This window comes from Rhincodon typus, chromosome 12, assembly GCF_021869965.1.
Source record: "Rhincodon typus isolate 14 chromosome 12, sRhiTyp1.1, whole genome shotgun sequence".
Classification (NCBI taxonomy): domain Eukaryota; kingdom Metazoa; phylum Chordata; class Chondrichthyes; order Orectolobiformes; family Rhincodontidae; genus Rhincodon; species Rhincodon typus.
Genome location: NC_063343.1, coordinates 27,464,575 through 27,490,684, shown reverse-complemented (window position 1 = coordinate 27,490,684; position 26,110 = coordinate 27,464,575). Strand labels below are relative to the sequence as shown.

Genomic DNA, 26,110 nt, shown 5'->3' with positions numbered 1-26,110 from the left:
CAATAACAATCTCCATTAACAGCGATTTACCCTCCTGGCCAAATTGTTATCCATTCCTTTGACTGTCCAATTGTTCTTCACTCCCTTTGGGCTCTATCCCCACCTTTCGCTTACTCCTTTCCCCCTCCCTCCACCCTATCTTCTGCATAAAAACCAACATTTTCCTCACCACCATCAGTACTGAGGTAGGGTCATCAGACCCAAAACATTAACATTGATCTATCTTCACAGATGCTGCCAGACCTGCTAAGCTTTTCCAGCAACTTTTGTTTTTATTTGTTAGACCACAGCTGTGTACAGCTCTGGAGACAGTGTTACAGAGAAGATGAGATTCAACAATAACAATTTATATAGCTCCTTACACACAATGAAAGACATTTCACTGGGCGTGATATTACAAAAATATGACAGCGAACTATATTAGGTCAGATGATCAAAAGTTATGTTAATAATATTAAGTGTTTATAATATATTAAAGAAAGAATGCAAGGTACAAAGACAAATGTTCAGGGAAGCAGTATTAGCTCTGGTCTAATGCAACTTAAGTTCTGGCCTGTAATAGTGAAGTAATTAATATTCAAGAGTCCAGAATTAGATTCACAAGGATGGCATAAAAGGACACAATTGGGATAGGGGACTGAAACTTTGTTCGAAAAGGAAACTTTTAAGGTGGGCTTTGATGGAGAGGTGGAGCAATGAAGTGGTATAGAGGGATAATTCCAAAACTCAGGACTTGGATGGATGAAAACATTACTGCTAATGGTAGAACTAGGGGCCTTGAAGATGCATGTTGAGTTCAGATTTTGAAAACTGCCAGGACCATAAGGCTGGATAAAGTTAGAAATGTTGCCAAGAAAAGGCACAAAGAGGTTTGACAACTAGGTGGCAACTTTGACTCAGGATGTTGGTGCACTGGGATCACCTTGAAATTATGGGAGGGTGAGTGCGACATTGCGAATGTTACATGGGACAGGCAAGCTTTGGACGAGCTGATACTTACGTCGGGCAGATGATGGGAGGCTGGCCAGGAGAACGGGAACCATACAAGCCTAATGAGAGTCTCAGTAGCAGATGGATTCAGGTAGACTAGTCCAGACCAGACTTAATGCAATCAGAACACTCTTTCACAGTGTTATGATCCCATCTGATGTGATTGAAATCGGCCTGATTGATCACATTTTGTTTCTCTTTTCTTTATTAACATGATGGTCATTCATCAAAACATATGTACACAACGCTGCAGATCTGGCTTTAACAATAAAACCAGTTTATTAAATAAAAAAGGAAAATAAAAGCGAACATAATATACATGTAAAACAATTTTAAAAATTGTGAAACACAAAGCAGAACAAAATCCCATATACAACAGCTCTCCTATAACGCGACAGCTGCACTCGTGTGACCTCGCGCTATAGAAAATCGCTCTATAGATTATCACCATAGAAAATCGCATTACAGGTAGATCACCATACCAGTACAACAGAAAGCTCACATTATATGAACAGCATCCGCTATTCAATTGCATTACTGCCAGTTTGTGTTAACGAAACTAGCGTTACAGCAGAACCATCTGTACCCCAAAGCCATCATTTTTCAGTACTCAAGTACCAGAGAGTTCCATTTATTAGATTTCTAGTTTTGACTTAACTGTTTCTTTCAATTCCCGGCCTTGAGAGTTTGATAGCATCTTCCTCGATTATTCATAACCCCTTCAGCATACTAACTAAACAGTTCTGGTCTGGAATTTTTAAACTGAGACCCTTAACCTGAGGCCCTTAACCTGAGGGAACATTTATCCTGGATATTCTGAAATTACTCTTTTTGGCAAAACTCAATCTAAAACCTTTTCAATCTATGGGTTTTTTCCCCTAAGCCAAAAATCAATTCTTCATTCTTCAAAACTAAAAGCAAGCTAATGTCTTTCAATGTTTGTTTTCTATGATTGTAAAACTCTCACAAAATAAACAAATTCACATTACGACTCCAGGAGGGCACCAGCCACCTGTCATCTGATATATACTGGTTTAAGATCATGACTCCAGATTGGTTGACAAGTTAAAAATTAACTTCATACACAGACTAAAACCCACTTGTTACTAGTTCAAAATCAAAACTCTAAAATAAATTATATTAATGTCTATAAATCACACACCTGCTCCACAGCAGCTTTGTCTTAATCCCTAATAAATGTCTCCAGTTATGATTTATTCCATGTGTTTCTAACTGAAATTCCATGCTTTGTGTTTCAGATCCAAGCACAGTAACAGATACCACCTAGACAGTGTTCCTTGAACTGTTGTCTCACTGTGATCCAGATTCACAGACTCAAACTCTTTGAAGCAACACAAATCATTACATCTCTAAACTGTTTCATGTGTACTTTCATTTCACTCTTATTTTTATCCTCAAATTTCGTTGTTTCTTTCAGATGTGAAGGCTTTCAAGCTTCAGTAATTCTTGGGTAATAGAGCGTAAAACATTTTTTGAACGCTTTGTTTTCCTCCAACTCCATCTTTTGCTTTAAATCACCCTGTTTAGGCATTTCTCCTATAACACGATAGCTGCATTCTTGTGTGACTTCTCGCTATAGAAAATCGCGTTAGAAAATCCCGTGTAGGGAATTCGCTTCAGAAAAATCATTATACCGGTACAGCAGCAAGTTCACGTTATTCAAACAGTGTCCACTATTCATCAAGTGCATTACAACCAATTTGCTTTAATGAAACACACATTGTAGCAGGAATACCTATAATGTGTACTCATGATTTCCTTCAACTTTTTACTTTCTGACTGCAAATGATTTATTTTTAGCCAAGGCTTCAGTTTCATCCCTTTTCCCCTCCTTATCTCGATGAATTTCAAATCCAGGAGAATGTCAAGCTCCTCTTTCACTAACAAAAGAATAAGCATTGAGATGAAGGCAGAGGTCTTCCCTCTTGCACAGCATACACTCTTACCCATCTCCAATATTCTCCCACTATCTTACCTCTGACTTTGTATATACTCTGGATTTTTTGTCTAAAAACTTGAAGCATTACGCTGTCATCCTAATTACTCAGATTCCTTCACTCAAGCAAATCTGGCGTTCTGCAGAGCATCTTGTAGATAGTACACACTGCTGCTACTGAACAACAGGTGGATGGAGTGGATGCTTGTGGATGTTGTGTCAATCAAGCGGGCTGCTTTGTCCTGGATGGTGTCAAGCTTCTTGACTGTTGTTGGGGTTGCAGTCATCCAGGCAAGTGGGGAGTATTCCATCACACTCCTGACTTGTGCCTTGTAGATGGTGGACAGGCTTTGAGGAGTCAGGAGGTGAGTTACTTGCCACAGTATTGCTTGCCCTGACCTGGTCTTAAAGCCATTGTGTTTATGTGGTGAGTCGAGTTGAGTTTCTGGTCAATCGTAACCCCCAAGATGTTGATAGTGGGGGATTCAGTGATGGTAACACCATTGAATGTCAAGATGTCAAGGGTGGTGGTTAGATTGTCTCTTATCGGTGGTGGTCATTGCCTGGCATTTGTGTGGCACGAATGGCACTTGCCACTTGTCAGCCCAAGCTTGGATATTGTCCAGATCTTGTTGCATTTGAACATAGGCTGCTTCAGTATCTGAGGAGTAACGAATGGTGCTAAACATTACGCAATCATCGGCAAACATCCCCATTTCTGACCTTATGATAGGGGGAACATCATTGACGAAACAGCTGAAGATGGTTGGGCCTCAGACACTACCCTGAGGAACTCCTGCAGAGATGTCCTAGAGCGGAGGTGATTGACCTCCAACAACCATGACCATCTTCCTATGTGTTAGGTATGACTCCAACCACTGGAGAGTTTGCCCCCAATACCCAATGATTCCAGTTTTGCTAGGGCTTCTTGATGCCACACTTGGTCAAATGCTGCCTTAACATCAAGGGCTATCACTCTCACCTCACCTCTGGAATTCAGCTCGTTTGTTCATGTTTGAACCAAAGCTGTAACAAGGTCAGGTGCTGAGTGGCCCTGGCAGAATCCAAACTGGGCGTCACTGAGCAGGTTATTTCTGAGCAGGTGCTTCTTGATAGCACGGTTGATGACACCTTCCACCACTTTACTGATTGAGAGTAGACGGATGGGGTAGTAATTGGACGGGTTGAATCTGTCCTGCGTTTTGTGTACAGGACATACTTGGGCAATTTTCCAAATTGTGGGGTAGATACTAGTGTTGTAATTGTACTGGAACAGCTTGGCTAGGGGAGCGGCAAGTTCTTGAGCATAGGTCTTCAGTACTATTGCCGGAATGTTGTCAGGGCCTGTAGCCTTTGCAGTATTCAGTGTCTCCAACTGTTTCTTGAATCATGTGGAGTGATTCGAATTGGCTGAAAACTGATATCTGTAAGGCTGAAGACCAGAGGAGGAGGCAAGATGGATCATCCATTACGCATCTCTGGCTAAAGACTGCTGCGCAAGTTTCCACCTTATCTTTTGCACTGATTTGGTGGGCCCTTCCCCATCATTGAAGATGGGAATATTTGTGGAGTCCCCCCCTCCAGTGAGTTGTTTAGTCGTCCATCACCATTCAGGACTGGATGTGGCTGGAATGCAGAGCTCAGATCTGATCCGTTGGTTGTGGGATCGCTTAGCTCTATCACTTGCTGCTTTCGCTGTTTGACGTGCAAGTAGTCCTGTTTTCGGTGGCTTCACCAGGTTGATACCTAGTGAAGCTGTAGGCTGTTTCCTACCTGTAGCTGTAGCCTACCTTCAAAGTTTGGACTTCTCTTTTTGCCAGACCATTGGATGATGAATGTTATGGAGCTGTCCTTATATGTCGAATACCATTTGACTTTAGGAAACACCCAAATTCCTTTCTGGTAAATGGTGGCACGTTCTAGTTTCTAAGGCTGACCCTTTTTTAAGAGTTGATGCAAAGGTGCCAGAATGGAGGCCAGGTTATGTCGGAACTTCCTGTAATAATTCAACAGCATAAGGAGAGACCTAAGCTCCGGTACAGATGCGGGAACGGGGGCACATTTGATCGCCCTCATTTTATCTTCCAATGGGTGTAACCTGGTCTTGTTAACTCTATAGCCCGAGTAGGTCACTTGGGGTGCCTGGAACACACATTTTTCTCTTCTAAGCTTTACACCCACCTGGGAAAAACATCTAAAGGACTCTGCCCAAGTTCTCTAAGTGCTCCTCATTAGTCTTCCCTGTTAATAGCATGTCATGTAGATAAATGGTGACTTGGAGTAGACCTTGTAAAATGTTCTCCATCATCCACCGAAAAATTGCACAGGCTGACGATATCCCACACAGCAGTCTCATATATTAATACAAACCCTAATGGGAATTCATTGTAGCACACATCTGGGAATCCTCATCTAGTACGCATGGCTCCTAACCACCACCTCTTCCCCCCTCCCACCCTGCCAGCTTTATGTATAAATCCTCTATGCAAGGGATTGAGTATTTATCCAGCTGTGAAAAGTGATTTACCATTTGTTTAAAATCCCCACAAAGCCAAACTGAACCATGAGGGCTCACAATTACTATGACCAGTGCTGCCCATTTCTCAAACTGGACTTTTTTGATGATTCCTTCGCTTTCCAGCCTTCTGATTTCTGCCTCTATTTTTGCCCAAAAGGCAAATGGTATTGGGCGGGCAGAATCATGGAATTGCTTCCTGGTCAACATGCAAGGTGACCTTGGCTCCTTCGATAGTCCCTCGACCTTCCTGAAAAGCTTTAGGGTATTTACTTAGGACTTCACTCAGGCAGCCATTTTCTAATCGAAAAATGTTGAAGTGAATCTTTCTCAACCGATTTCACCCCATCAGGCTTAGGCCTGAGCCTTTTATTACAAACAGTGGTAACTGAACCAGCTGCTTCTCGTAAGAGACAGAAACCGAAGTTGTACCTTTAATCTGTAAAGATGCCCCGTTATAGGTTCTCAGTTTTTCCAAGACTTTGCACAAACTTAAGAGTTGGAGTCCAGAGCGAATTATGTTAAAGACTGGTTCTGCCATCACTGAAACAGTCATGCCAGTATCAACTTCCAAAAGAACTGGGTGACTGTTTAACCAGACTTTTATTTTGATTGGTTTGATTTGGATATTGCTAATAATTTAACTTATCGAAACCAGAGGTAGGTGGACTTTCCAGAATGTGCACTCTCCTGGTTACTGGCTATGAGTTCCCTTACTCAATTTAGGTCTCAAAGCAGGATCCTTTTCCTGGCTCAAGTCTGCATACCACAGCAACTACAATGGCCTGCCAGACTGGATCCTGAAGAAAATTTTAACCGTTTGGCAAAGGCTTGGCTTTGTGTTGGCTTCTGCCTTGAGCTGACTTAGAGTCCCTCTATTCAGGATACGTTCCGAGTGAAGCTTTGCAATTACCTTTACTCAAGTGGTGGTCCCCAAGCTCAGTCTGCCTGGCGAGGGTGTCCAATTAATGTAATACGCTGCAACTCAGATGCTCTGCTTGCTGCATTTTCCAATGATAAAGCCAGTTGTAATGCCTGTTTGAAGTCCAGTTGCACTTTTGCATGTTTACATCATTAATCCTATTCTCGTTGCCACTGAAATAACTCCACAGAGGCTGGTATCCCATCACCACTAACATCACCTCAATGCATGATTTTGTTGCTTTGCCTGTTCCATTAACATTTGTTTTGTCCTTACACTACCAAGTCTGTCTTCCACATCATCAGAGACCTTTGCTTTTATTCTTTTCCCTTTCCTCATTGATTTGCTCAAAGCTATTCCATCACTAATATTTGCCAATTTTAATGAAAGATGAAGTGTCAAAACTTGTTCTCCACACAAATGCCTATCGACCAGCTGAGGAGTTTCACAGTTTATTTTTATTAGAGAAACTTTTCTAACTGCATTGAATCAGTATGCCTGCATACACACCACAACAATATAGAATAGAATAATATAGAATCCCTACTGTGTGGAAACAGGCCCTTCAGCACAACAAGTCCACACCGAACCTCGGAGCATCCCACCCAGACCCATCCCCCTATAACCCACCTAATCTACACCTCCCTGAATACTACGGGCAATTTAGCATGGCCAATCAACCTAACCTGCACATCTTTGGACTGTGGGAGGAAACCAGAGCACCCGGAGGAAACCCACGCAGACCAGTGAAGAATGTGCAAACTCCACACAAACAGTCGCCCGAGGATGGAAGCGAACCCGGGTCCCTGGCGCTGTGAGGCAGCAGTGCTAACCACTGTGCCACTGTGCTGCCCTGGCACCATGCCGCTCTGGCTCAGAGATAGTGGGAACTGCCAATGCTGGAGTCTGAGATAACAAGGTATAGAGCTGGATGAACACAGCAGGCCAGGCAGCGTCAGAGGAGCAGGAAAGCTGACGATTCGGGTCTGGACCCAGACCCAAAACATCAGCTTTCCTGCTCCTCTACTGTTGCCTGCCCTGCTGTGTTCATCCAGTTCTACACCTTGTTACAACAATATGGCTGCTGCTTCTAGTTGTTCTTGTCAAAGATCTGTTGAAATTGTACACCACGCATGTCTATCTTGCACCATCCTCACAGGGGCACTGTAAGGTGTCTGCAACCAATCTGTGACATCCTTCATCCAATTACAACTTGGTCAATCCTGCTTTCTTCTACCAACCATTTTACTGCTAAGATGAGATCCCTAGATTTTCAGTTCTGATTAAATGGCTAAAATACTGATTTTTTTTCTGGATGTCACTTCCTAAGAGTTTTCTTTTTAACTTAGCCCTTTCAATTTCACTTACCATTCATCTTGTGGCTTATATATGGAATTTTTACCATACATTATATCATTAACATATCAAAAGCCTCTGTTCCACAGATTTTTATTTAATGTCCACATTTCTGAGTCATACAAGACAGTGGATGAAATCTTGGAATTAAAAAAAGGCCCGAAACGTCAGCTTTCCTGCTCCACTGATGCTGCTTAGCCTGCTGTGTTCATCCAGCTCTACACCTTGTTATCTCTTACCCTATAACCTTGAGTTGTCTTCATGTTCACACATCCTTAACCTTCATAAAATTGCTTTCTGGCTACCTCTACCTTCTAACTTCTGCATCACAGCTGTCATCTCCAGGTATAATCTGAACCATGAAGACTTAAAAGACAACTTACCTCTTTGTTTCAGCGTTACACCATCCACGTCAATCTAATCCCCTCTCTAACATATTGCATGCAAACATCAAGCAGAATTAACGGCTAGCAATGATACTTCCCCTTCCAAACACAATCACTACAACTCAAACCAACCACGTTCAAAAGCTGAGGAGCCGGAAGTAGAATATGCACACTGGAATACGGCATGCTGGGAATTGTAGTCACCTCACGCGCATTATCGCGGCGCAGATAACTACAGATCCCAGTTTGCAATGCTTTCTCCATACCCTTCTCACTCCGCCTCCCCCGCCTCAAATGAGTCACACAAACTCCGCCCGCTCAATGGTTGCGCGCCGTCAAGGCTAGTGTGAGGGAGGGGCCACATCACCATGGCGATGAGCGCGAGAACGGGATGATGATTGTAAAAAAGCCGATGACGTTAGTCTCCGCCCTTCCCCCCACAAGGCTTTGCAAAGAAGAAAGAACTTGACGGTGAGAAGATGGAGCTTTAGGGAGAGTCGGCGGCGCTTGGGGGAAGGAAAGTAAAGGAAAGGAATAAGGAAACGGATCCGTAAAATTCAGGAGAGGGCGGGGGGAAAGCGACACAACTCGGTGGTTTCTATATGTTCGCGTTTCGCCTGTCGTCGTGCTGAGGAGAGAGGGGGAAAAAAAAGCGACGAGGATGGCTAGCGCCAGTGGTTCGAAAGCGGAATTTATCGTCGGTGGAAAATACAAACTGGTCCGGAAAATCGGCAGCGGCTCGTTTGGCGATATCTACCTAGCGATTAACATCACCAACGGGGAGGTGAGTTGTAAGGTGGTGGGGTAAAGCCGTCCTGTTTATCCCCAACGCCGTGCCCAGTATAACTGCCAACGTTGTTTAATCACCCGTTGACTAGTTGTTTTATTATTATTTTTTTCCTTTTTCTATTTGCCCCTTTTTTCCCTCCCTGGCCTTTGTAGGAAGTGGCAGTGAAATTGGAATCACAGAAAGCGAGGCATCCTCAGCTTCTCTATGAGAGCAAACTGTACAAGATCTTACAGGGAGGAGTCGGCATCCCTCACATCCGGTATGTTAAACTGATCAACTTTGTTGTCTTTGTGTGTTTTATGTAACAATTGCGCCGTTTTGAGTGTTTGTGCGGTAGATGACCGCCCTCTCTCTCTTCCCTTTCTCTCGCCGCCCTCCCCTCCCCACCCCGTTTTTAAAAAAACCCAACAACCTCCGCCAAAGGGCTGGCAAGAAACATGTAGCGACAAGGCACCCACTTCTGTTATATAATCTCGTCTCAGTCTTTCTCCATTAATCGAAGCTGATCATTTGAGGGCAATGCATTCGCGTATGTTTATTTCTAAATAAAGATTGAGCCGTTTCCAGAGCGTTCACTTTTTTGTGGCCTAATCTCTCACGACCTATGGTGTCCTCTGTTATAGTCGGTTGCAGTTCCCCTTTCACTCTTTCTCTGTTCCCCACACGCTTCCTCCACCCCCCCGTCCCCCCCGTCCCCCAAAGAAAAAAACTCTCTTGTAGTCAGCACTCTTCGCCTTTTGAAAATCAGTTCGCAGGCATCCGGTTTTCTTGGAAAATGTATTCTCCAGGTGTTTTCTTTTAATTGTGCTCTGACATGTACAGTGTGGATGATTGCGTGGAATGGCTGCTCTTTTGTTGTGTTTTGCACGGACATGTCATAAAATGGCGGATCGACGGGATTTAGGAGCAAGTTTCATCTCATCAGATTTATATATTTCTTCGTGGTATCCCCAGTGATTCATTAATTCCGACTCCCAGGATGCTCGTGCACAATCTACTTAAATAACATTTCAAAAACAAGAGGCCTCTTTTGGCTAACTTGAAATGAACTACTTTTGTACTCGACAACTTTTTTGTCTGAGTTTACGGACTGAGGAAGTAACTTGGTGTTTCCATTCGGAAAGTGCATTGATGTTTTCTGTGTAGTTTTTGGGTATAATAAATAAGGAAAATTTAAATATATAGACAACTGGTGAAAGTGGAAACCTTAACTAGGGTGGCTTATAACAACGCAAATAGTGAGTTAAATCAAACAAGTGTAAAGAAATTAAATTGTATCAAGGTAAAAGTTTTCGGTGTTAATGGGGGTTATAGATCGTGACACTGCAGGCTACTATGGTAGGCAAAAAACAATTGGGGCTTTTTTTTTAAAAAAAAGTACCCTAATTGCAAGAACAGTAGATCCAATATACACACTTACAATTTACCACTTAAGATTTACAAGGGGAGCTTTGTGGTGAAAATATTAAAATGGAAAACAATAGGATTTAAGATGGTTTCCACCCCATAGTAATCAAAAATAGTTCTAAAGCCTATCTCATTCAAGCTGTTGGAATATTATTGTTATATTCCATTAATTAAACCTGGAAAACCAGATGCGGCCTGTCTGTTTAACATGTTAGAGTTTTTTTACAGACGATAACTGAGCAATTGAACAAAAATGAGAAGCTGAGCTTGAACACAGTGGATATGTCTGTGGGCCTTCAGAAGGCCTTCAAACTAGTTTTCAGCTCACCAGCCAAGGTTGGTGGGGTCAGTGGTGCATGTACTACTGTCAACATTGAGAGTGACTGAATTTGTACATCAAGCTTTTAGAAACATTAGCTTTAAGACATAATTTGAAACATTTTTAACATCTGTTGTATAAGGATAATTGAGATAAAATTAGGATTTGGAAATTACATATATTGTCAGTAGACAGACCATTATTTAACTTTGTCCTAGTGGAATGTTTGCCTAAGTACAAATCCTTAACTGTAAAAATGCATGAAACTGGTGTATTATCTGCCTAGTGTTTTGAATTCACTGGTGACAACTGTTAGACATCTGGTTTGTTCAGGGCTTGAACCCCACCCAGATAAGTTGCCAAATGCAGCTGAATGGTGCTCCTAAATATGTCTAATTTCTTGTAGGTGGGGCAGTGCCACCTGGTGAAAGAACTGTAGCGCACCCTTTGTGCTTGCTCAAATGAATGAATCAGGAAGTGTGAGAATGTCGTTACAAAGATTTATTTCAAATTTGTGGTTGCAAATCAAGTATGTCTTTAATGGAGAAAAGGATGTCCTGCAACTATAAAGCCACTGCAAAGAGATTTTTGCATTGCACGAAGACACCAATTGTTGCTGCAATAATGCAAATCTAATCTCTGAACATGAGCTGTCACTGGATTGAAATTGAAGTCCTTGAAGAATGATTCAGTCTACAAATCTGGACTTGCAAGTTACTGTCAGCAAATCCCGAAATAGGAACAAAGCTACATTGCTATACCACTGCAATTTCAAAAATATTTGAAATCTATCTGTGTCATGAGTTTGAGCTGAATCGTCTCTCTGCTTTGAAATATATTTCACAGGAAATTATGTAAGATATTGTTAGAAGGCTGATGCCTCAGACTTGTTTTGTATTCACACACTTGCCTTGATGCATTGGTTTCTTCAAGCAAGGTAAAATCAGCTTGTTGAAGTTCCAGTATCCTTAGTGCAGTTCAAAATTCTAAATCCTTTGTGCTATATCACTGTTACCCTGGCACTTGCTGAATTGTTTCAGAATTTTTTTTCTGGGAGTACTGTAAGAGGCTTGTTTTACGATTACATGTTTTAGTGTCAGATGGTAGTCACACGGGATCATGTGTTCGTGCATGGATGTTAAAGAGCAAACCTGGTTCTGCAGCAGCATCCCCTAACGTCTTGTTACCCTGATTATTGCTCTTGCACGTCAGCTGGCTGAATTTAGAAAGTCAAGACTAGAAGGTGGCCATTCATCTCCTCAGGCCAGTTCTGCCATTCGATGAGACACTTGTTGACCATTATATTAAAAACAGTTTGGCCTCAATTGGAATATTGTCAATTCTGGGCATCACGTTCAGGATCTGTGTGAAGGCTTGAGGCTACAGAAAAGACCGTTTTTGGGCTGAGGAACTTAGGTTACTTAGGCAGATTGAAGGAGCAGCATTTGCTCACCCAAGAGACGACGAAAGGAAATTTGATAGCAGTGGTCAAGGTCATGAGGTTTTATGCAGTTTTGCTTGGGAAAAATCCTCTCCACTGAGGGTTGAGGACAGATTGCAGTGAGTGAGATTGGAAAAGGCTCCATGGCAGGTATTGGTAGATTCGATCTTGCCTTTTAAAAGGGAGATGGAAAGGCGAATGAAGGAAAAGAATAGCTATGCCGTGGAGATCATGTGAATGGGGTTAGCTAAATTGTTCTTGGATAGCCAGTCCAGTCTCAATAGAACACTTGGCCACTCTGTGCTGTAGCATGATTATCTGTAACCAAATCCACATATTTATATTTATCTTTATCCTGTTCCTCCAATGGGTGATGAGAATCTTTCAGTCTGATTTAAAATGCTGACTTGAGTCAGCGTTAGTTGATTATTGACAGAATTTCATACTTTTTATCTACAAGGTAATATCATTCCTAAAAATCATAGCTTTAACCTCTAAGCTGTTTTCCCAACCAATAGATATAGTTTCTATCTACCCAAATAGTTTCCCTTAACAACATAACCGTTGAATATTTTACCCCATAATCTGTTTAAAATCAGGAAATCAAATGCTCGACTTCTGATTGATTAACCCTTGAAGTCCAAATGTAATTGCTTGTTATTCAATTTCTCCTGATCTACCCTCTTGGTTCTAGAGTTTTTGCTGGTGATTATCTGAAAAAAAAATTATCTGAAAAAAAAAATTAGCAGCCTCCAATGTGTTTGTTAATCTGTATGGAAGTTACAAAGGCTCCATTAAAACATTCAGCCTTCATTAATACTGGTCTAATCTCTGCATTAATGTTACCTACGATGTTTGTGCTGAGTGCTTATGCCAATTGAAAACTGAATATTGATGCCAGCATAGCTCTTGTATATCCCTTCCGATCAAAGAGACTTGTTCAGTTTTCAGCTAGCGTCCTGTAGAAAAACAGTGCTATACCACAAAATACTTTGTCCTGTCAATGTTACTTGACACTGGTTTGTGGAATTTCAGGATGTTGTCTGTTGTGGCTAGCTTCAAACGTGAGCACAGTCTGCTGTGGTTTTAGATTGATTTCACTTCAATTTATAAGTGAATTAGTTTTCTTTTGTTATATATTTTGATTGAGTCACGGGCTCTGATTTGTGCCCCTTACTGCTTGTTTTTTTAAGCACAGCTGCGGTAAAGACCACTTTCTCCTTGCAGGAAGACAAATTTGGTATACTGATAATTTATTGTGACTTTAGGTTCATTGGTAATACTATGTACAAAAAACCATTTTCAATTAATTGTCGTAAGTATTTTGCTAATCCAAATGCCTGACTAGTTGCAATGTCCCACCACTTCTTTAAAGTTCATTATGCCTTCAGTAAAGTTAACCAAATATTTTTATTTTTCTTTGCTTGTGTTTCACTGGATTGTTTTTGAAAGGAACATAATTGTTCTGTCACAAAATCAATGCAAGGCAATGATGTTTGAATTGTTTGCTCACAGGTGGTATGGACAAGAGAAGGATTACAATGTCCTAGTTATGGACTTGCTTGGACCAAGCCTTGAAGATCTTTTTAACTTCTGTTCTCGCAGGTTCACGATGAAAACTGTTCTGATGTTAGCTGACCAGGTTTGTATTAAGCATATAAATTCTGACTGAATTTATATGTTTTTGATATAAGTGCACGGGTGTAGCTGCATAATGAATGTCATGTTGTGGGAGGCTGTAATTTTCGACTTGGATACCAAGAGTATGGGCAGCACGGTAGCTCAGTGGTTAGCACTGCTGCCTCAGAGCCAGGGACCTGGGATCAATTCTAACCGCGGGTGTGGGTTTAGGCCATGTGCTTCATTTTCATCCCAGGTCCAAAGATGTGCAGGCATGATGAATTAGCCATGGTAAATGCAGGTTTATGAGAATAGGATTGGGGAGCTGGGTCTGTCGGATGCCCTTCAGGCATTTGGTACAGAATTGATGGGCTGGGTGGCCTCTTTCTACACTATAAAAATAAAAATCATTATTGTACATGCTGTCATGACTTTGAGGAATATATCGCAATAGGGGTACCATTAATCAGAAATCTGAAATGGTCTAGCCACACAAATACAGGTCTGACGAGGTGGTGAATAATTCACCTTCTGACTCCCTCAAGCTTTCCAACATCTACAAGACACAAGTCAGGAGTGTGATTATCAAGGTTGATCACCACTGTAGATGTTCATTCCATCCACCATTGCGACAAAGTGACAGTAATGGGTGCTATACATAGGATGCATTACAAGACCTCAGCAAACCTTACAAAGACATGCCATCGACCAACTAGATGGATATGATCAGCAAATTATGATGACATCCTGTCCTGCATGTCACACATTGCTGTTTGCCCACTGTCTGTAAATCCAAATCTTAAAGTTTTCTCTCCAGCTGCATGCCGTTGTTTACAATACATGGGCTGCAAAAGTTGATGAGGCAATTTGGCACTTTCTGAAGCAGTTAGGAGTAGGCAGTAAATGTTTGTTTTGCACGTGACGTTCGCATCCCAAGAAGACAAATGAGTGGTAATCAACAAGTAAAGAAACTTTGAAGGTGGCAGGACAGTTTGGGAAATTAGCCAGTCAGGAACTCGGGCTTATAAATACAAGTATAGACAATGAACAAGATGAAATTAAGAAACTTTACAGAGCACCTGTTGTTCTTAAGAGAGTATTGTGTCCACTTCTGAAAACAGCATTTTAGGAAGGATGTTAGAGAGTAGAGAAGGTATTTGAGAAACTTCAGTTGCCTAACTGGTGCCCCTTTGTAGTGGATTGATGGAGGCGCTCAAAATAATGAGGTCTTTTGATAGATGAGATGGTGAGGAACTCTATCCTTTGGTAGAAGGGTTGAAAAATGGAGGAATGGATTTAAGGTGATTGGTAGCACAACCAGATGTGATCGAAGGCAAGTTTTTAGTGACATTAGAAATTTGGAATGGACATCTCTGAGGTTTTTGTAGTGGTAGATTTGATTGTTGCTGTCAAATTGGATTTTGCCAATTACTTGAAAAGAACATTCCCAGGATTATTGGGAAATGACATTGGAGTGGGAGTTAGTAAGTTCCGGTTGAGAGCTGGCAAGGACAGGATTGGCTGAATGGCAGCCTTCTATGTTGTAACTCTTTAGAGTGTCAACTTAGTCACAAATGAGGTGAGTTGTTGAAATTACAGAACTCTGGAGTAGTGAATCAACTGTGAAGAGCTACTTTAATCAACCTGATGAAATATTCCTTGCCTTGCTATTCAGTGCAATAAAGACCGAAATCTCTGCTTTAGGTCATAATCTCTTGTTAGATTAGGATTGTAAAATTCAACATATCATGCACAAAACATTCTGGAGTGATTAAACTATTGCAAGAACTCTCCTGTGTACACAAATTCCAAACAATTCCTTTGGCTTTGTTTGCAGCTTTTTAACTTCTGGGATGATCAACATCGTTCTGTTTTGTGTGTATGTTTTGCATGCTAATAAACTGCGTGTTGTGATTTTTCCTGGGGGCTGTTTAAGTATAAAGTGGACTTGGAATAGTCTTTGCTGTACAGTATACATGAAGAAATTCACTGTTTATTGATGTTTGTAATGTGGTAAATGTTCTCCTGTGATGTGTATGACACTGACTCTATAAATCCAATCTTAGTTAACATTGCAACATTTATAACACAACTGTTTAAAAGTTAATATTTAAGTATTAAACATTGAAGTTTTGACTTGAGTGATTTAGATTGCAGGGATTTAAATGGAAAGTAAAGTAGAAAGCAGGAAACAATCTCTTAAATCATTCATCATTCTATTGACGCCATTGGGAGAGTGGTTGAAGTTTTTAACGTTTGCATTCATGTTGAGCTGTTTTGAATGCAGCTTGTACTGTGAAAATTCATTATCTATGAAAATGGTAGAATTTGGATGATTTGAGTTCCAAGTGGTTGTTACATTTGGTCAAAAAAATATTAACATTCATCACAGCATAGGAGCAAGGTTGGCCCTTGGTTTATAGTCAGTCACTGAACAGTTTGGGGATTACAGTATAGTCACTTCAGTCAGTTGGATAGAGGTAGTTTGGGAACTTAGGAGCAGGGAGAAAAATCTGTCATAAGAATATGCTGCTGCAGCAACTTACGAGCATTTAGAACTCAACAGAAGTCCATGGAGTCTGGAGATGCTACTAGATGTTGGGGCGAGGGAGCTGTAGAAAAATTTATAATAGCTGGAGTAATTTATTGTTCTGTGCAGCTGAGAATGAGGGTGAAGGCAGCCCACAAGCAGTATTTCCTTTGTGCAGATGAGCAAGGTTATAGCTCAAATGAATGGATTTGCCATCTTGCTAGGCTAGCTGTCTGTAGACTGGCTGAAGTTGTACATGAAAGTATGTTCTGGAATGTATTTTCAAGAATCCAGGGGAGCACAGTCCTGATTAAGAGACACCAGACCTTATCCCACTCTGAGGCAGAGCAGCTTTTGAGGGAATTCTGAAGGTCCTCAAAGAATCAGTTGAAATCCTTTTAAACCTTTTGTTATTTGATTAATCATCATGTCCCTATTTTCTGGCAGTTGTGGAAAAGTTAGTGACATCTGTCTTTCCTACATTTGGCTATTTAATGTGCTCTGGGTTATAAAAACAGTTTTGCTGTGGCCTACATTTAGCTGAGTTTAGATCTGGGTGTTGGGAATAAATTTTACACATTCTGGATTATTTTACATGAACATTACTATGTTTGAGTCTCGGAGTACTGTGAATATAACCTTTTGTTCCTAGGAACTAAGTTTACTAACAGTTTGTTTTCTGCTTTTCAGATGATCAGCAGAATTGAATATGTGCATACAAAGAATTTTATTCACAGAGATATCAAACCTGATAACTTTCTAATGGGTATTGGACGTCATTGCAATAAGGTTGGTATTCAGACTAATTTATTTAATTGATGGGGAGCAATTTAGCAGAAACCTAATGTAAGGGAAAATGCAGAAAAGCTTTGAACAGTGACTTTATTTCTCTAACAAAAGTAAATCTTTAGGAGTTAATTTTTAATTTGTTGGATACTGATTTTGGCAACAGTAATTTTACTATGCTTCCATTTAACTTTGCATCTTCTGTTTTAAAGCATGATGAAAATTGTTATAGATGGAGATGTGCACTTCTGAAATAAGAATATTTCTCTTCCTAGCGAGTTATTTGAAGACATAAGGCATTAGTGTTACTTAATGTTAAATTAAGGTGTTTGTTTTTAACTTTGTGTACGAACAGACAATGGAACGTGTAAAATAAATGAACAGGTCTTTACAGCGTGCACACACGCGCATGCCGCCCCCGCCCCCCCGCGCAAAACTTTGGCCCACCTGCAGAGTAAACTGCAGAGGTGATGTGATGCATTTTTCATTATGGATGAATCTGAGTAATATAGCAATACTTTCAAGCAGACCTTTGGTCTGCCTACCTCTAATTATTAGGTTCTTCCCTTCCCTTTGGTATGTTCTGAAAACCCTGAATTCTACTTCTCAGCATATCCCTCAATAAGATTTAAGATGATCATGAGAAAGGATGAAGATCAACTCAAAATAAGAGGCCTAAATTGGAGCCAGGCTGACTTTAATATAAGACCGGAACTGGCTAAAGTTGTCTGGGAACAGTTACCTGTAGGAGAAACACCAAAGTGAAGAGGGCGGGAGGTGGGGGGTGTGGAGGAACATGATTAAAAACACTAGTAAACAAAATAGAACCCCCAGAGGCATTTTTAAGTATATTTGGGGACAGGAGGATAACCAGAGGAAGAGTAGGGCTCATTTGGGACCAAATTAGAAGACATAGGTAAAGTTTTAAATGCATACTTTGTATCGCTCCTTTCTATAGAGGAGGATAGCGCAGTTATAGAAATTCAGTAGGAGAACTGATAACTCCACAAATTAGATTAGAGAGGGGTAAAGCAGTTGTTGTTTTGTGGTCTTTTGAAATTGGTTAAATAGCCAGGTCCAGATGAGATGTATTCCAGGCTGCTGTGGGAGGCAAGGGAGGAGATTTCAGGCACCCTAACTTGAGGTTTAGAATCATCCTTGGCACAGGAGTGGTGCCATTTGACTGGAGAACAGTTAACATCCTTCTATTATTCAAGAGGGATGGTAGTGATAGATCAGGGAACTAAAGGCCAGTGAATCTAACATCAATGGTAGGGAAATCTTTGGAAAAAGATTCTAAGGGACATAATTAATCTGCACTTGGAGAGGCTCTGATTTAATTGCAAATAGTCAGCAAGGCCTCATCAGGGTGAGATGACATCCAACAAATTGAAACATTTCGTGGAGGTGACTAAGATGTATAGATGGGGGTGGTGCATATGATGTAGTCTGTGTGGACCTCGGTCAGCTGCTTGACAAGGTATCATATTCAAAACTGGTCAGGTAGACAAGGGTTCGTGGATTCCAGGGCAGTTTGGCAAATTGAAGCCAAAATTGGCTTCATGACAAGCAGAGGGTGATGGTTGGAGGTTGCTTTTACAACTGGAAATTTGTGTCCTATGGCATACTGCCAGGAGCAGTTCTGGTGCTTTTAAATGTGTAGATTAATTTCCATGTGAATGTAGGAGGCTTGATTGGTAAGTTTATAGATGAGTTGAAAATTGGTGATGTAGTAAATAGCAAGAAGGAAAGCCTTGCACTGCAGAACAATATGGACTGTCTCAACAGATGGATAGGAATGAAACCTGGAAACAGTGATGTGATACATTTTTGGAAGAAAACAAGGCAAGGGAGAACATGATGAATGACAGGACCCTATAAAGTACAGAAGTTCAGAGAAACCTTAGTGTGCATGTCCTCAACCCTTTAAAATACAACAGGACATATGGGTAAAAGCAAAACAGTGCAGATTCGGGAAATGAGAAAATAAGAGCAAGTACTGGAGAAACTCAACAGTCCTGGCAACGTTTGTGAAGAGAGAAACAGACAATATTTTGAGTCTAATTAGACTTTTTTTCCAGACTCAATATGTTAATACTCTTTTCCTCTCCAGTGATGCTGCCAGACCTGATTTTCTTTTCATTATGACAAGTGAGTAAGTTAGTTAAGAAGGCATAATGGGCTACTTGCCTTTTATTATGCTTGATGACTGGTGCAGACATGGTGTGTGAAGGAGATAACAAGAATTGCAGATGCCGGTGTGTAAAGATCTGTTTTCCATTGTGTAACGCTGTCTCCAGTATCTGGTTCTTTGTTGAGATCCAGCATGCTTTTTTTTATTATTTATCACCTGTTGATAATCTGATCCTTGTAATAGAATCACCCTTTTTCTAGAAAACCTGGTTCCTCTGATCTTGGCAATAAAATTTGTGAATGCAATTCTGGTACCAATATTCTGTACATGACATTAAAACTTACTTAGATTCACTTTACTAAATGATTTCCTCATTTTAAACCTTTTTGATTATATCCTCTTTCTGTTCTCCTTTATTCTAAAGACCCAGAGTAATTACAATTTCCTCAAATCTAGAATCAGCCATCCAATTGATATACTAACCTTTGGACACTTGCATCTGTCTGTAAAATAACAATTAAAACTGTATCTAGTATCCTCAACATGGTTCTGCATTGGAACTTGTCTGGTTTGTTCTGTATCCTAACCTTGTGGTGTTAGTTACCTGGCAATATTGTCAATTGTTCCAACTCTCAACTGAAATCTCAAGAGCTCTCTGCTCTGTTCCCTTTAGCACTGAATCTTCATCAACCTTAGTCAATTCTCATGAATTTACATTACCTGAATTAAATAGAATTTTGCATTCACCCCTCAGTACCACACTCGCAAAAAAATCTTTTTGGACTCATGAGCACTGATATTCACAGCTTCTCTGCTGAAAAGTAATTTTGAACTATAAACTGAAGCCTTATCGTTGCAATATCTGATAGTTCACAGAACTAGCTTCGAACTAGAAATTTTCCAGCTTATTAATGTTTGGCAACTTCTTGCCAATCCATTTTATTATACTACCATAAAGCCTCAAGTCTAAGACCCTATAATCTTACTGGTTAATTAAAAATGGAAGATTAAGAAAACTGTTCATTTATTTCACATGGTTATGCTCGCTTTTTTCAGTATTTCTTCCTGATAGAAGGTATGTGCCAAAATTTTATACAAAATTCAAGGAGTTAAATGTGAATTTTTGTCATTCTTGAAAAATATGTATAATGATACTAGAATAATTTGTGATGTTAATTCCACTTTCATAAGGAATGAAGTTGAGCTTTATGTTTGTGTGCTTGATTGAAGTTTGTCATTTTTGAGCTTGAGCAGACAGGCAGCATTGGCAACATTATGCATGCTGCATTTGATGGTATATTTGATCTGTTTATAGTGACAGATAAACTTGGAGTGCCAACGGCTTTTTCTAAAAAAAAAACACTCAGGTTGTTTTTATTAGGCACATTGATATACATCAGCAGAGCATGTTTTTTTTAAACGTTTAGCTGCTGCTATCCCCTTCAGAAGTGTTCACCAGAGTCTGCCTGTTTTAATGCCAATTTGGGCATATTTAATTTTAATCTTAAAGGAAGATTGTCTGCAAAGAAATCATCCCTTTTCCCCAACCCCAACAGACAATAAAATGAGTTACTTTAGGCTTGCCGAAGGGACTTCTGCAGTATTTATTGCACTGTCGGCTGTACACCTTATGGGATTTTTTTCCTTCTGTATGTGGGTGGCACTAAAAATATGCTGAGATTTAAAATTTATTCTATTGTCATTCTGTAAGTGTGTCAACAAAATGTTATCTCTTTGAGGGTACAGCTCTGTATATGTTGGTCTGTGAAATAATTTTTTCATGCAGATTTTGGCAGCGTGTCAGCAGGATAGTGTTACCGATGAAAGTTGTGATAAAAATCCAAACTTTGACATCTTAGAAATAGGAGTAGGCCATTCACCCCATCAAGCATGCCCCTCTATTCAATATGCCGTGGCCGATCAAACACTTAAAGGCCTTTTACTCACCCTATTGTTGCCTACCTCATATAGGATTACAGTCAGAAATCTATCAATCTCCACCTTAAACATTCTCAAAGACTAATCTTCCTCAGTCCTCTGTAGTAGAAAATTCCAAAGGTTCACAACCCACTGAGCAAAAGTATTTCTCATTTCGGACCTAAATTCACCCCCTCTCTCATTTTTAAATTTATCTACAGATTTGAAGAATGAGTGATAATACAGGACCAGTTTTCCCAATTTTTCGTAGGACCATCTTGCCATCCTGTGAATATGTCTGGTGAATCTTTGTTGCACGCCCTCTAAGGCAGTGATATCTTAGCTGAAATAGAGACTAAAATTGCATGTACTACTCTAGGTGGAATCTAAACAAGCGCTTGTACAATTGAAGTAAGACTTCACTTCTCCTGTACACTCATCCTTTAGCAATAAAGGCCAACATTCCATTAGCCCTCCCAATAGCTTGCTACACCGGCATGTTATGTGACTTTTTTAATCTACACTCTTCAATCTCAACATTTTAAGAAATATTCTCCGCATCTGTTCCACCTACCATAATGGATAACTTCAGTGTGGGAAAAAAAATATTTAATCGGCCATGTTCTTGCTGTTTCGTTTAGCCTGTCCAAATACTCCTTAAGCCTCTTTGTAACTTCCTCACAGCAAGCACTCCCACGTTGTACCATCTGTAAGTTTGGAAGTATTGCTTTTTATCCCCGCCTTCCAATTATTGTTAATTTTGAGAGTTTTGGGGCCAAAGTATTGACCCTCGTGGTAGCCCACTAGTCACAGCCTGGCAATGTGAGAATGACCCATTTTATTCCTACTCACTGGATAACATACTGAAAACTATCATGCTAGTGCATTACTTCCTCTCCCATGTGCTCTTTTTTCTCACCTGTTTTCTATGGGTGACTTCTGAAAATGAATTATACTGTATCCATTGGCTCTCTTTTATCAATTTTGTTAGAAACATTTAATTTCCTTGGACACTTTCCACAGATATTGTTGAAAATTACATGAGAATCTAACATTTTACCCTCATACTCATGAGACTAGTTCTGTTGTTCCTTTTTAGATTAAATAACTGGTGAGTGAATTTGGATTTTTTTTTTGTTTTTTGTCTTTGCATCCTACTTGAATGAAAAGTAACTGCTAGCTAATCACTGCCATAAATTTATGACTTTGTTCATCTTCCTGCTCTCAGATCTATGCATAATTCTGCAAAGTTTTATGGATAGAAAGAAGCATTTACTTTTTTTTTCCTATCTTTGGGAGGTGGATGAACGTTGCTCACTGTGTCCCAAGAGTTCAAATGAAGCTAGTTCTGTCTGGAAATCGTAGGGACTAATCTGCCACTTTGTAGGACCAGGTAGCTGTGCTACATGTTCTGGCAGAATTGAATTTGGATGAGGGAGGCAGCAAGATGAGCTAACTTTGGATTATTTAATTGAGACCTTGTTAATCGTGCCTGCATATTCTAAGTTTTTATCAGCATTTATATTTGTATCTCAAAATTAAATGAAATTTGTGGTTCTAAACAACGTGCCTCATTAGTTACTTGGCGTGACAAGATATTCAACCCGAATGTTTGTTTTAGCAAGAGATGACATTTGTGCAACATTTCAGATTGTTTTCTGAGTATAACTGTACATGATGTTGAAATTTACCCTGTTAGCAATAGTGCAAATATAATTGCAATATATCTTGAGCAGCAGCTTAGCATAGCTCAAGTTCCTATGCTCCAGCAGACAGACTTCCTTTAATAAAGACCATGCTTTTATTAATAAGTACCTGTCTTAAGTAAAATGGCATAACTCAGTATGGACTACATGATTGATTACAGTGCATCCCTTATTACTGTGAATCTAAACCTTTACAATAAACACATGTTGGTTCTTTATTCAAATCTTGCCTTCAGTTCCACCCCTTGCCAGTTACTTTTATATATTGCTGATATTTGAGTTCAAAGTATAGTTTGGTCTAGTTCTGATCATGGCCTGACTTAGTCTTGTAAAATCGAATTACTTGAGCAGCTAGTTAACAGATATTACTTGATCTGTAGCATGTTCATCCTAAACATGTTTAGTGATTTCTCTACCTCAGCCTGCACTTAATTTAGGTAGCGTTTGCTGACACCAGCAACTGTGGTTAACTATGCCTAGGCACTCATTCAGGAACATATTGCGTTTTGGAGCCATGCGCACACATCTGATCATATAGAATTCATGTGACATGCGCAAATGCAGTATTGTGCACACTCAGTGAAGTATGCATGATTTTAAAACAAGGTTCAACAGTGGGGAGAGTGTAGTGAGTGAAGGAGGAAGAGGCACAAGTCTAGGGGTGGGGCCGTAGGAGGGCCCAGAAGCCTTAAAGCCACCTTTCCCCTTCCCCTCTGTCTCCCTTCTTGTTCTCCTCTTTGCCCACCCACCCGGTATCTTGCACTCAGTCCCCCCCCCCTTCAGGGCCCCTCCCCCCATCCCTTTTCGCCCCCCCCCCCTTCCCCCTCCCGCCTTCTCCCCCCCCCCCCCCCCCCCCCCGCTCTGTTGTTTGCTGTCCCTCGGGCCTATACCCCTCAAAACTGTTTGCATGTGTGCACAACATTTAAATTTAAAGTGTGCATTTGTTGGTGTCAGTAAATGCAGCCAGTAGTTTCACCAAACTCAGTTGGATTCCTGGGTAACTGTGCTAAAGGTTGGTCTCCGCACCCTTTGGTTGAAAGGTAATTGATCATGATTGTTCCCACCCTTGATAACTATTTACAAGTGCACATCATAGGTGAAGATGGGATCAGGCTTGGCTGAGGTACTCCTCCAGCAAATAGCCTCGTGTTGCCTTTCTAAAATGTTACTGTGAGTGACTGCCTTTGGAGCAGTGCCACAGTTTGAAATCGCCCCTTTTGAAGGAAAGGAAGAAAAGTGCATTTTTGAAACTCTGTGGTGGTGGGGGGGGGGGGGTTGCTGTTTGCATCCGTTTCTTTATAAATAGATAGTGAGCAACAATGTCCAATACTGACTTTGAATTTAATACATGGCTGTATATTGTCATTGCATGCAATGACTATTTTAGCCAGTTCTGAGAATGGGACTATACTTTAGAGATATGTTTGCCTCACTTGAACAACTTATATTGGAAATATTGCAAACTTAGCAAAAACTTTGATCATCACTGTTTTTTCCTTAAAATGTGTGAGGATTGGACGACAAAATTACACCTGTTTCTCTCAAAAGTGTTGACGTAATAAGCAGAAAGCACTGTAGTCTAAGTATTCTGTAGACATATTGCTATTGCTAATCAATAACTTGAATTGTAGTGAAGTAATTGTTAAAGAAAAAGCAGACAGTTCTGTAGGTGTGATCTTGTAAATAATGTCATCAGATCTGTATTTTAATTGAGGGATAATTGCGCCTGTAATCCAGTGAAATGCTTAGCTTAAGTTAATTTAGCATGCCTATTGCCTAATATTAACCATTCTGAAAATTTGACCAAACTACTTTGCCTAACTGCCTTCTACCTCTTCCTTACTGAAGGTCTTGACATTCATTACATGATATTCATTTCGATAACGTTTGTAATATTACTGTGACCTGAACACTTCTAGCACTGTAATCCTTGGATATTGTAAACTCCAAAAGATTAAGTTTCCTTTTATATAGGCTTTTTGCAATGTTGTTATAAATACCAAGGCACTAACAGTGACCATTGATTTTTTTTTTTATTATTTTCCTTTCTGAAGTTGGCAATGCAACAAAATAGTTAAAGCCAGAACATCATAATGCAATTTTAAGATCATACAGAACTGTAAGCAGTACCTGTACGCTTCATAGCCGCATGATTTTTGTCAATTCTGTCCTGGCACTGCCTGCGTCCTTGTACATTGACAACTTGCCTTAAAGCCACAGGACGTATTCTACTAAGCTTGCCAAATGAAAGCTAATGTACTAATACAGGTACAGTGCTCAGTATGTTTCCTTAACTGCCTCTTTTGCTGTCTCCACACACTTTTGCAGGTGCAATTGTGTAATCTTGCTCCCTTATTCATTAAGTTTAAGATTGAAATGGGAGTGTTTTGGGCATTTGTTTTGCTAAACTTTTACTGGTTTTACAATCGGTTTTTAAAAGCACTGTGGTGGTTTTGCTTCTGTTGTTTAATTTAGAATACAAAATTGATAGAGCTGATGTTGGGAAGATGGATGCCATTTGGCTGCCCCTTCTTAAAAGCCTCCGTGTTGCCTGTCTGCGCTGGCCTTTCTATGTCAGCAATAATGTTCATGCACTGCCACAATCTTCATTTGTTCAGTGTTTAGAATCTCCAGTGGGGAAGAGGAAAAGAAGCATGACTGTTAGTCCTTCTCACGATCCAGCTTTCTCAGGATTAAATCAGGTCTGAAACTGTCTCCTACTCAAGCCAACCCTAAATTTATTCATTCCAATCGGATTTAAGGCCACTAGCTGTGTTGGCATTATTCAGACATACATAGTAAACGTGTTTGTTTTCCTGGAAATAAATTTCTTGTTCTGTTAACTAAATTATTTTCTGGCTATGGTGTGCTCTTAGAATTGGACTGAAGTTTGACAATTTGTGAAATCTTTATATTTCTTTGTATCTGCACTGATTTTATTTAGCCTTCCTCCCTTTGACTGAATTCTGGCTGAGAGAAAACAAACACGTTTGTTCGCTCCCCTTAGGCACTGGTGCTTTGTGAACCATCTAATTAGGAGGTGTGTCCACCTTTGAAGTCTGGATTTGTTAGCTTCCCACAGTGAGAACTGGCAAAATGGGGCAGGTTGGAGTGTTGGCCTTCACTGGGACTCAGACCAGCCGCCATGGAGGTGTTGGGTGAGTGCTACTTGATTAAGTCACCATGTTGACTATAGTGACTTTACGTTCCTTGGTAGCTCTGACATTTTAATTGCAAGTGAAGCTGGCATACAAAACTTAAGTGCAGATTACATCTGCAGTGTGAAAGGACATTGAGAATGAATAGTTGAAGAGAATTGTTGAGACTTGAACAT

The 26,110-nt window shown here is 40.3% G+C and overlaps 2 protein-coding genes across 3 annotated transcripts in view; one reads left to right on the top strand and one right to left on the bottom strand.

Annotated features, from left to right (window-relative positions):
- The window catches only part of LOC109915258 (rho guanine nucleotide exchange factor 37-like), a 256,581-nt gene extending 248,307 nt beyond the window's left edge, over positions 1 to 8,274 (bottom strand). Inside the window, exon 1 of the mRNA XM_048603948.1 lies at positions 8,124 to 8,274. The gene's annotated coding sequence lies outside the window, so the exon portion shown is untranslated. The remainder of the gene's footprint in view (positions 1 to 8,123) is intronic.
- Positions 8,275 to 8,470: 196 nt separating this feature from the next.
- The window catches only part of csnk1a1 (casein kinase 1, alpha 1), a 50,433-nt gene continuing 32,793 nt past the window's right edge, over positions 8,471 to 26,110 (top strand). The window contains exons 1-5 of one of the 2 annotated variants that reach the window (XM_020518646.2): positions 8,471 to 8,910; positions 9,069 to 9,175; positions 13,599 to 13,725; positions 16,924 to 17,022; positions 25,395 to 25,478. In XM_020518646.2, coding sequence (XP_020374235.1) covers positions 8,788 to 8,910; positions 9,069 to 9,175; positions 13,599 to 13,725; positions 16,924 to 17,022; positions 25,395 to 25,478 — 540 coding nt within the window. In that variant the 5' untranslated portion in view covers positions 8,471 to 8,787. The remainder of the gene's footprint in view (positions 8,911 to 9,068; positions 9,176 to 13,598; positions 13,726 to 16,923; positions 17,023 to 25,394; positions 25,479 to 26,110) is intronic. The other variant, XM_020518654.2, reaches the window with a different exon arrangement.